This window comes from Salvia hispanica, chromosome 3 (genome assembly GCF_029641045.1).
Source record: "Salvia hispanica isolate PSC_SH4W2 chromosome 3, Shi_PSC_v1, whole genome shotgun sequence".
NCBI classification, from domain to species: Eukaryota; Viridiplantae; Streptophyta; class Magnoliopsida; order Lamiales; family Lamiaceae; genus Salvia; species Salvia hispanica.
In genome coordinates, this window is record NC_142694.1 from 13,210,702 (window position 1) to 13,222,745 (window position 12,044).

A 12,044-nucleotide genomic window follows, 5' to 3' on the forward strand; every position below is an offset into this window, starting at 1 on the left:
TTGCTCCTAAGTCTTCTTTTTCAAGGAAAAAGAGTTTGAAAGGATCTTAATAATCTCATAGGAAATTTTGGAAGTTGTAGGGTATTGGTATTGCTATGACGGTGAGTGTAGCGGTGGAACCTAAGTTTCCCAGCCATTTTCGAAAATACTAACATGGAATATGCTCCGACACTCTCAAATAAATATACCTTATTTTTTTGTCATTTTGGATAGTTAATAGTACTCAAACTTAGTCTATTCCAATCATATTATCTTTACATAATTACTATTATCATTTATATGGAGTATTATATTTGACTCTTTCTATCATCTAATTTGTCAGTCTTTACCTGTAATATATTTTTAATCATTATTATTAATATCTTAATTTAAGATGACATCATTTCCCACTTTCATTAAAATTTTCTTGATTTTAATCCTATTTATAATGTTGTCTAGAATAACTTTGCACACATATAACAATACACAGAGTCATTGATTTAGGAGTATATAATACGTAGCTAGGAACACCATTTTGATACATTAATGGAGTGCTAATTTCACCTTATAGCATGTTGTCCACCGCATGTAAATGGTGGCTAAACTCTAATGACACAATCGAATAAATAATAAGCCATGTGGTGAGGCATGAAATGAATTGCTACACAAATTTAAAAATACAAAAAAGTCAACTTAATAAAGTGATTTCATCGAACTGGTCTTTACCGTTTTCTTTATTTCCTCCATTACCTTCAAGTTGTAATCAACATTAAAAAAACTGATTAGGACCATTTCTTTATTATATTAAAGATGCTACTTTTGTGCTTTTAAATACATTATTTATATTTGGACTTTTGAAGCATAAGTGAGATTTTTTATTGAATTTTCCTAGTCAAAATACAAGTGTAGAGTGAGAGACTTAAACTTCCAAACCAATTTTTGAGCCACCATCAAATCTTGATCCCAAATAGTAAAACTTTATCCATTCGTCCTTAAAGAATATGCATTCTGGGTTCGATACGGATTTTAACATAAAATTGATAAATTAAGAGAGAGGTAAAGAGAAAAAGTAATTAAAATATTATTAGAGAAGAATGAGTCCCACTTCATTGGAGAGAAGATTTTCCAAAATTAGAAAGCACATATTCTTGTGTGACGAACTAAAAAGGGAAGAGTGCATATTTTTGTGGAACGAGGAAGTAAAAATAAAATAAAACACAAGTGTGCATTATTTAACGTGATTAAAGGAAAGTGCATCTCCAGTCGACCAGTCCACTCCACACTTTGTCATAGCAGCCCATTTCAATTTCTACCTACAATAAACTCAAACTACATAAGCTTCACCAATAATCGAGTCTATAACTACATTTTGTTTACCAAATCACTCTCATTTTGAGCTTAGATATTTTGAATTAGCATAAATAAGTTATAAGTAAATTTTATATGAAAAAATGGACTTGAAGTAAGTTGGATCCTAGCGCAACCGTTAAATAGATATTTCACCACACACGTGGTAGTACCTTTTCAGTTTTGTTTTTTTCTCTGAAAAAAAAAATTGAAATCCCAACATCAAGGGCCCTTCATATTCCAGTCAGATATATAGTATTGCAAGGGGTAATTAAATCAGGATATGCAGCGACCTACTAAAGGAGGACGTAATTCATTATCCTACCAGAAGTCCATCTCATAAGGTCTCACGCTTGTGTTGAGAGATGTTACAACTACACGACAATAGTGGGAATCGATTCTCTGCCATTCTTGTAATTTTATCCCTTTATAACCAACTGTGCTACCCCTACGGGCAAATTCTTGAATATGGACCAAAAACTAAGCCCATATAGATATTCCACCACACACGTGGTACATTTTAAGTTTTTTTTTTTTTTTTTTTTTTCTTTTGCATAGATTCTTTGTTGTTTATGTTGGTTTTTATTCCGTTATGATTAAGACTAAGAAGTGAATAGGAAAAAAGACAAGTGATTTGCCCATTTAAATGGGGGCAAATTATGACTAAAACGAAATTTTCCTATTTAAAGAGTAATAATACTTCCTCCGTCTGTGAATAGGATTCCTCCGTCTGCGAATAGGAATCATGCTTTTATATTTTAGTCCATTTGTGAATAGCAGTCCCGGTTAACTTTTATCATAAATGGTAATAGGATTTCACATTCCACTAACTCATTTCACTCACATTTCATTTAAAACTAAAATATACAAGTGTGACTCATATTTCACTAACATTTTTCCATCTACTTTACTTAGTATTTCTTAAAACTCGTACCGCCAAGAAATGAGACTCTTAAAGGCGAACGGAGGGATTACCAACTTGTCTCGTAATAATATGCCTACATTCTTTATTTGTTCGTACCACAAATTATGCACAGTTCTCTACCTTTTTTTTCATGATAGTACTATAACTTGTTATGATAATACTATTATTAATATAATTTATTTACGATCATTTTATATAACAATATTCATAAATGAAACTCTTTTCTCCGTCCACAATACAAACAATATTAAAGTTGAGACATTTATTTCACTAATAACACAAATAATAACGCCAGCTCCATAATTCACCACGTGACAACTAATAAATTTACATTATAAATTAATAGGAGTAAGTACTATTATTCATAACGTGGTATTTTTTTCTTATTTATATTACATCAATAACTTTTACTTACTAAAATTTGTGTTGCATGATACTATTAAACTTATTTTTTGGAGGTTGACAGAGTATTTATTAAATCTTTTTTTTTTAATTTCAAAATGGCCATTTAATAGTTGACTCAAATTTTAATGTAAGCAAAATGATGCTTTACTAATAAACATGTTTATAAAAATTTTAAGAAAGAAATGATATTAGCACAATATCATATTAACCGAACTGAATTGAATCGTGCGATGGCTATACCCTGCATAAACATGTGTAAAATACTGATAAAGTAATGCAGTTGAACCCTTTTATGATTTTGATTGTCACAATTATGATGTTACGCCCATTTCCAGTATATTCAAGCTAAGTTAGCTAAAACCTTAGACGGAGCACCATACGCATATGCATATACTACTTCACATCAAACTAGCATAATAATCATCTAAAACAAAAAGACATTTTCCTTAAAATGGAATATCAAGATAATATCCTTGCCTAGTGGGGGAGCCAATGACTTTGTTAATTGTTAACCTTATTGATGTTTAAACTACCAAGATCCAATATTTATAGTATCAAATAGTAGTAACACAATAGTAATCTACAATCGAATTAAAAAAGAGACAAAAGAGCAATAAACCTAGGCATGAAAATGAAACAAAAAGAAAAATAATATTGGGATGAATCAATGTTGAGGAGAGGAAGGCGCCCAGGGCGTCATATCCATGGGGTAGCTGCCGAGCACCCTCAAGAAAGAGGTGAACTCCTGCACCTCGGAGAGCGCGTTCTGCGCACGCGGCTCCGCCATAGATGCCTCGAAGTCTATGTAGTATAGGTACTCGAAGTGCTTCGCGGTGGCGCCGGTGTCCGCGTCCCCGACGATGCGTATGGGGCAGCTGCGGTGCGGGCGCGACTCGATCTTCGTGAGGCTGATGTCCCGGAAGGCGAAGGCCGACAGCACCTTGAAGAGCACGCTCGTGCCCTGCTTCTCGTGCGCGAACACGATGCTCGTCTTGAACGGCCGGTCCGTGCGCGGGATGATGGGCTCCCTCGCCAGCATCACGAACCGCGTCACGTTGCTCGAGTCGTCCTGAATCCCGTCCGCCACCACCTGTTGTTGGCAAGTGAAACAGCAATTAACAATCTCCCACATTGATTTTGATTTTTAAAGAGAGAACTGTATTAACGGACTACTATAACACACCTGCAGCCCGTACAGCTCCGCCGCGCGTGCCGATGCGATCGCCGCCGTGTCGTGGAGTGCGTTGGCCGAGATGTACTCGGCCGCGCCGGCCGTGTCGTCCACGGCCTCGCGGGCCACGCTGAGGCCCATCTGCGTCAGCGTGTGCTCGCACTGGGAGAGCGCCTGCGGGTGGCTGATGACGCGGCGCAGGTGCTCCCTCCGCACGCCGGGCAGGGCCAGGAGGCAGTGGTGGACGGGGAGCTGGACCTCCCCGACGATGTGGAGGCGGTGCCGGAGGAGGAGGTCGTAGTTGCGGTGGATCGAGCCGCCCAGCGAGTTCTCCACGGGGAGCACGGCTCGGTCGGCTACCCAAAGCTCCACCGCCTGGAAGGCCACCTCGAACTGGTCGCAGGGGATGGCCTCGCACTTCGGGTAGGCCTTCCCGGCGGCGGCCTCGCTGTACGCGCCGGGGACGCCCTGGTACGCCACGCGGAGCTGCGAGCCGTGCATCGGCGCGGGGGAGAGGTCGGCGATGGTGAGCGGCTTCGGAAGCGCCGAGCTATTGAGGGGGACGAGGTTGAGGGAGGGGTGGCCGTTGACGGCGGCGGATTTCTCGGTGTCCTGCTGCTGGGAGACGACCTTGCTGGCGAGGATGGCGCAGGCGCTCTGCCACTCGTAGCGGCGGCTGGATTGGGCGGCGGGGAGCTGAGCGGCGGTGGGATTGGATGCGTCGTGGCTGACGGAGGCGCATTGGATGAGGAATCGGGTCGGGTTGGCCCGAGTCAAACGGGTTATGGATTTGAGATCTAGAGATGAGAAATGGGCGAGGGATTGCATGGTTAGGGGTGAAAGTGCAATTTGGAACAAGTGGAGGGACGAGATGGTTAAGATGGGAACGTGGAAGCCGTGGGAATAAGAAATGAGGACAGACAAGATTATATATATAGTGTGGTTGAAGATGTAGTGCGTGGGTGTGCGTGGTTCAAGTAGGCACCTACCTCCTTTCAATACTCTGTCTCTCTTATTTTCAATAGGACTGGCAAATCGTGCGGATTGGGTTGTTATTGAGTCAACCCGATAACGACCCAACCCAATAAGGCCAAACCCGAACCCAACCTGTTAAGGAAACCCCAAACCCGAACACGAACCCAACCTGCCACCTTCAAACCCGGACACGACCCGAACACGATAACGACACGAACCACTTTGGGTTGACCCGACACGATAAGAACACGATATCGACCTGGACACGATAAGAACACGATATCGACCTGAACACGATACCGACACGAACCACTTTGGGTTAACCCGACACGATAACAACACGATTACATATTGCTTCACAAAATGATCAAGACTTTAAAAAACCATATAGCATGAAGATGTTCCATTTTAAACAACAAAACTCCAACAAAATCCAAAAAAACCCAACAAAATACATAACTTTTGTTCCAAATACATAACTTTTGTTCCAAAACCCAACAAAAAAATTTGAAACAAGATAAAAGAACTAAAGAAGTAAAAAGAACAAAACAAAAAAGAGTGAAAATACTAATAATTAAATTAAATTTATTAAATCAAAATAAAAAGAATATAATAATAATAAATTATATTATAAAATTATTTGTTGATTAGTTTTGCTAGTACATGATATCTGAATTAACGTTTTGTATCTATAAGTATAAACTTACTTTTCATAAATTTATTCAAATTATCCTTTTATTCTAAACACTAATTGATTTAGTTTTATTTTTTACTTGGATCTCTCACGTACATTGTATTTTATTTCATTTCTTTCGACTACTTTAATTTTTGTAATTTAAAATATAATTTGAAGCTTGTAATTTCAAATATTTTCCATATATTATAACACATGAAGAAATATGCAAAGTAGGGTCATTACATGGTCATTTAATATTATTATCCAAAATTACATGAATGAAGACATAATTATATATTTTGAATATATTAACTAATATACTTGAAGTGTCACACGCCTAGACGTTGATAGCAACAACCTTCTATCGTCGAACTAGCTCTTATGTATCATTTGATGCACTATAATATATAACAGATTATTAATCATAAATTCATTTTATAATATGGGTCTAAAATTTGTTGTGGTTTATCATAATATTTAAATATATCAATTTATATAGCAGTCATATAATTAAAGGATATGTTACAACTTACATGTTGAATTCCACATGTTATCATCATACCATCTCTATTATGATATTATTACACACTATGAAAATAATTATAAAAGTAATATTAAAATAATACAGTAAATGAAATATTGAAAATATTGTGATTTATCATATAGTAATACTAATAATTTTTCATGATCTTATCAATTTATGGAGCAAGTGCTATACATTTGAATGTTGTATTACTATTATATATGTTGAGTCCAACAATGTCTCATCATTGAATGACCCATATTATAATATTAATAACTTTAGATAGAATAATCAACCAATATGTATAATATTATTTTCAAAATTAAAAGTAAGAAATTATTGATAAAATATCAATAGTTTCAAAAATAATATGAGAGAATTTCCTAACAAAAAAGTGTTTTCCTAATTTATACTTTATAAAAAAAAAGTAATTTATTTATCTTTATATCATTGTGATAGTTTAAATAAAATGAATAAAAAATTATTCCATTATTATTCTATTAAAATACTATGGATGGTTATTCTCTCTAAAATTTTATCTTTTAATAAGGGTCTTGGTACATATTGTACAACAATACAAATGAAAAATGAAAAATTATAAATAAGGTCAAATTAGTCAAAAAAATATGTAATTAATGATGCTATCTAATCAAAATAAATTAATATTATCCTTTTTAAAATTTGAAGAACATTTTGTGTATACAAATTTTGCAAATTTATCTTTACTCAAAATAAAAATAATAATATTAATTTTTAACGGGTTATCCGACCCGACCCGCATCCAACCCGCATCCGACCCGATTTTTTCGTGTTCTTAGTGGGTCGACCCAATAATGACCCGCATCCAATAAGACTTGATCCAAACCCAATAATTTCGTGCGGATTCGTGTCGGATTATCGTGTAGTGTCAAAAATTGTCAGCCCTAATTTTCAATACTACATCTATAAAAAATGATGGCTATGTAATGAATGTATTTATTATACTCATATTAGATCTTGCTTAGAGCATCCACAATGGTCGGTAGGCCAGCCATAGGCCAGCCATTCTCTCCTCTGCCACGTCAGCAACACTAAAAAAACCACCTGCCACGTCAGATTTAGGCCAGCCATAGGCCAGCCGCAATAAAAACAATTCAAAATATACTACATTTAGAGCATCCGCAATGGTTAATAGGCCAGCCATTCTCTCATCTGCCACGTCAGCAACACTAAAAAAACCACCTGCCACGTCAGATTTAGGCCAGCCATAGGCCAGCCGCAATAAAAACAATTCAAAATATACTACATTTACGGAATTAAAATTACGATTAAAATACGGAATTAAATTTAAACACGTGTACGGGAAAATTCATTAATTGCATTTTAAAAAGTTACATAGATAAAAAAAAAGTACATGCATAATAAAGAAAAAAAACTATCGTCGTGCAGTCCTCCGTGCCCACAACTCGTCAATTATATCCTTTTGGAGTTGAATATGAGCATCCACTTGGCGCATGCTGGCAAATTCCTTGAGTCGGCCGGCTTCATCGAGGGGTACCCCCTGTCGCACACTAGGGGTGGCCGTTCCGTGGCTTGGACCGGCTTCATCGTCACTGACCCAACTAGTCAGTTGTACGCCTTCGTCTTCGACGATCATGTTGTGCAGGATAATGCAGGCGTACATTATCTCGGAAACGCATCCGACATCCCACAAACGCGTTGGGCCCTTGATTGCCGCCCATCGAGACTGGAGCACACCAAATGCGCGCTCCACGTCCTTGCGCGCCGACTCCTGTCGTTGCGCAAAGTAGGCCTTCTTTTCATCACTTGTTTGTCGGATCGTCTTCACAAAGACCGGCCACCGAGGGTATATCCCATCCGCCAAGTAGTAGCCCATATCATGCCGGTTGCCGTTGGCCACGAATGAGACGGCTGGACCGACGCCCTGGCACTTCTCGTTGAAGAGGGGAGACGAGTTCAGGACGTTGAGGTCGTTGTTCGACCCGGCTACCCCAAAATACGCATGCCAGATCCACAGCCGGTAATCAGCTACGGCCTCGAGGATTATCGTGGGGTTCTTTGACTTGTAGCCGGTCGTGTAGGCCCCCTTCCAGGCAGTCGGACAGTTCTTCCACTCCCAATGCATACAGTCTATGCTGCCTAACATCCCGGGGAACCCATGCTTCTCCCCGTGCATCTGCATCAAATTCTGACAATCTTCGGGAGTAGGGCTTCGAAGGTACTGCTCACCGAAAATGCTAATCACGCCCCCACAGAACTCCTTCAGACATTTCAGGGCTGACGACTCACCGATGTGGAGGTACTCATCCCACATGTCTGCCGCGCCTCCGTAGGCCAACTGCCTGATTGCCGCCGTGCACTTTTGGATAGGGGTGTGGCCGGGTCTGCCAGCCGCATCGTGCCTGAAGCGGAAACACATATATTGACGCTCCAATGCCCTAACGATGCGCATAAACAACTCCCTGCGCATTCTGAAACGCCGCCGGAACATGTTGGCGGGAAACCGCGGGTACTCTGCAAAGTAGTCCTCGTACAGCCGCTGATGTGCAGCTACGTGATCCCGATCAATCACTGCTCGGTGGTGGACAACTGGTGGAGGAGGGCGAGGTATCGCCTGCTGTTCCACCATACGCATGTACCGCTCCATCCCGCAGTTCATGTAGGCCTTCATAGCCTCGTTCATCCTCCGTTCGTACTCCTCAGGATCCCCACCACTACCGCTACCGCTACCACCCGCGTGATCCATCGCTCGATGATGCTCTTGAACAGAAAGTTAGAGAGAGAGAAAACTCGTTAAAACAAGTGGTGCAAATGAAAATGAAATAAAAATCGCGTTTATATATGATTTAAAAAAAATCGGAAAACACCGCTGGCCGATCGCTAGCCGATCAGGCCTCTGCAATGGCGGCTAGCCGATCGGCCAGCGGATCGGCTAGCGACGAGCGATCGGCCAGCCCACGCCGATGCGCTGGCCGATTTCGCGCTGGCCGATTGCAGTGGTTCGGCTAGCCGATCGGCTAGCGCGACGAATCGGCTAGCCGGTCGCTAGCCGACCATTGCGGATGCTCTTACGGAATTAAAATTACGATTAAAATACGGAATTAAATTTAGACACGTGTACGGGAAAATTCATTAATTGCATTTTAAAAAGTTACATAGATAAAAAAAAAGTACATGCATAATAAAGAAAAAAAACTATCGTCGTGCAGTCCTCCGTGCCCACAACTCGTCAATTATATCCTTTTGGAGTTGAATATGAGCATCCACTTGGCGCATGCTGGCAAATTCCTTGAGTCGGCCGGCTTCATCGAGGGGTACCCCCTGTCGCACACTAGGGGTGGCCGTTCCGTGGCTTGGACCGGCTTCATCGTCACTGACCCAACTAGTCAGTTGTACGCCTTCGTCTTCGACGATCATGTTGTGCAGGATAATGCAGGCGTACATTATCTCGGAAACGCATCCGACATCCCACAAACGCGTTGGGCCCTTGATTGCCGCCCATCGAGACTGGAGCACACCAAATGCGCGCTCCACGTCCTTGCGCGCCGACTCCTGTCGTTGCGCAAAGTAGGCCTTCTTTTCATCACTTGTTTGTCGGATCGTCTTCACAAAGACCGGCCACCGAGGGTATATCCCATCCGCCAAGTAGTAGCCCATATCATGCCGGTTGCCGTTGGCCACGAATGAGACGGCTGGACCGACGCCCTGGCACTTCTCGTTGAAGAGGGGAGACGAGTTCAGGACGTTGAGGTCGTTGTTCGACCCGGCTACCCCAAAATACGCATGCCAGATCCACAGCCGGTAATCAGCTACGGCCTCGAGGATTATCGTGGGGTTCTTTGACTTGTAGCCGGTCGTGTAGGCCCCCTTCCAGGCAGTCGGACAGTTCTTCCACTCCCAATGCATACAGTCTATGCTGCCTAACATCCCGGGGAACCCATGCTTCTCCCCGTGCATCTGCATCAAATTCTGACAATCTTCGGGAGTAGGGCTTCGAAGGTACTGCTCACCGAAAATGCTAATCACGCCCCCACAGAACTCCTTCAGACATTTCAGGGCTGACGACTCACCGATGTGGAGGTACTCATCCCACATGTCTGCCGCGCCTCCGTAGGCCAACTGCCTGATTGCCGCCGTGCACTTTTGGATAGGGGTGTGGCCGGGTCTGCCAGCCGCATCGTGCCTGAAGCGGAAACACATATATTGACGCTCCAATGCCCTAACGATGCGCATAAACAACTCCCTGCGCATTCTGAAACGCCGCCGGAATATGTTGGCGGGAAACCGCGGGTACTCTGCAAAGTAGTCCTCGTACAGCAGCTGATGTGCAGCTACGTGATCCCGATCAATCACTGCTCGGTGGTGGACAACTGGTGGAGGAGGGCGAGGTATCGCCTGCTGTTCCACCATACGCATGTACCGCTCCATCCCGCGGTTCATGTAGGCCTCCATAGCCTCGTTCATCCTCCGTTCGTACTCCTCAGGATCCCCACCACTACCGCTACCGCTACCACCCGCGTGATCCATCGCTCGATGATGCTCTTGAACAGAAAGTTAGAGAGAGAGAAAACTCGTTAAAACAAGTGGTGCAAATGAAAATGAAACGAAAATCGCGTTTATATATGATTTAAAAAAAAAATCGAAAATCGGCGCTGGCCGATCGCTGGCCGATCGGGCCTCCACAATGGCGGCTAGCCGATCGGCTAGCGTTTCGGCCAGCGACGAGCGATCGGCGAGCCCACGCTGATCCGCTCGCCGATTTTGCGCTGGCCGACTGCAATGGTTCGGCTAGCCGATCGGCCAGCGCGACGAATCGGCTAGCCGGTCGCTAGCCGACCATTGCGGATGCTCTTATATACATAAATCAAAATTTATCATCCTCGTTAGCCGTAAGGTCCTTCTTCTATATACGTTCAAATTATTGCTATCAGTTTAATATTATATCTTTAAAAATTATACACGGGGCTTGAGATGGATATTGAGGCTTCTCTTTGTTTTAATAGCGACATTTATTTTTTGCACCGAGTTTAAGAATAGTATGTTAAGTGAATAATGTATAAAGCAAAAGAGATAAAGTAAGATGAATGAAGAGAGAATAAAATAAGATGGATGATTTTTTTGGCCAAAAAATTGAAATGACTCACTTATATTGGAATTATCTAAAATAGAAAAATGACTCTATTAACAGGAAACGGACGGAGTATGCTGTAAATTCATATATTTATAATAAAATGGTGTTACAAGGCTTCAATCCTAACTAAAATTTTGAGAAGGAAATTGACTTTTGTGACGGTTTAATACTTAGAGTGGATGGTTGGTGTGAGGACTTCCCCTTCACTATGGACATATGATCGGTAGCTTAAACGAGATTAGGGTAACGCAAAGCTTAAATGATGAAAACGTGTTAGGAGTATGCAACACAAGTGTCTAATTAGAATATGTATCGTCACCACATATACAAATGTTGTGTGTTTCCACTTATGGATATGCTTGTTTATTGGGTGGATCAATGTTCTTAGCTATAAAACAAAGTTAGGAGATCTTCAATTTGTTATGTATTAACATTGATATAATCATGTGTAATATTATACTCCGTACTACACAAATAATGTGTCACATAGAATTAGAACTTGATGGGAAACTATAGTTTTCAATCTTAATCTGCCACCTCCTTTTGCTCTATCTATTAGCATAGCCAGTGAAGAAACATAAGTATGTGGCTAATAATCTTTAATTTTGTTCAGAGTCATAAACAACTTAACAGCACAAATTAGGTGACAATTAGCTCATGTACGAACAAAATATCAAGTTCCATTTTCTTCATTGCAATATTGTTCGGTGGACTAAATTTGTTAATTACTGATTAACTCTGTCCAAGCACTTTCGTTTTCATAATTATAGTAGATATTTTTGTTTCAAACGATTCCTGAATCAGTTCTAAGTTTAATGATAGTTGGAAACACTGTGTTTAGTGCGTGGTTACTTACGATAGTATTTTGTGTTTCCAATACTATCTGACACATATAATAGTGCCACAAAATTG

At 41.1% G+C, this 12,044-nt stretch overlaps 1 protein-coding gene across 1 annotated transcript; it reads right to left on the bottom strand.

The window, feature by feature from the left end:
• Nucleotides 1–3,179: 3,179 nt before the first annotated feature.
• Nucleotides 3,180–4,738, bottom strand: LOC125210805 (arogenate dehydratase 1-like). Its single transcript, XM_048110398.2, has 2 exons — nucleotides 3,840–4,738; nucleotides 3,180–3,746 (listed from the first exon to the last, which is right to left on the bottom strand). Exons 1-2 carry the CDS (start codon nucleotides 4,653–4,655, stop codon nucleotides 3,321–3,323), a joined length of 1,242 nt encoding a protein of 413 aa, XP_047966355.1. The 5' UTR covers nucleotides 4,656–4,738; the 3' UTR covers nucleotides 3,180–3,320.
• Between the last annotated feature and the right edge of the window lie 7,306 nt (nucleotides 4,739–12,044).

Excerpts from the sequence above, each read along its gene's own strand:
- LOC125210805 (XM_048110398.2), bottom strand. The coding sequence starts at position 4,655 with ATGCAATCCCTCGCCCATTTCTCATCTCTAGATCTCAAATCCATAACC. Across the intron at positions 3,747-3,839 it reads CGGAGCTGTACGGGCTGCAG|GTGGTGGCGGACGGGATTCA; the intron begins GTGTGTTATAGT and ends TGCCAACAACAG.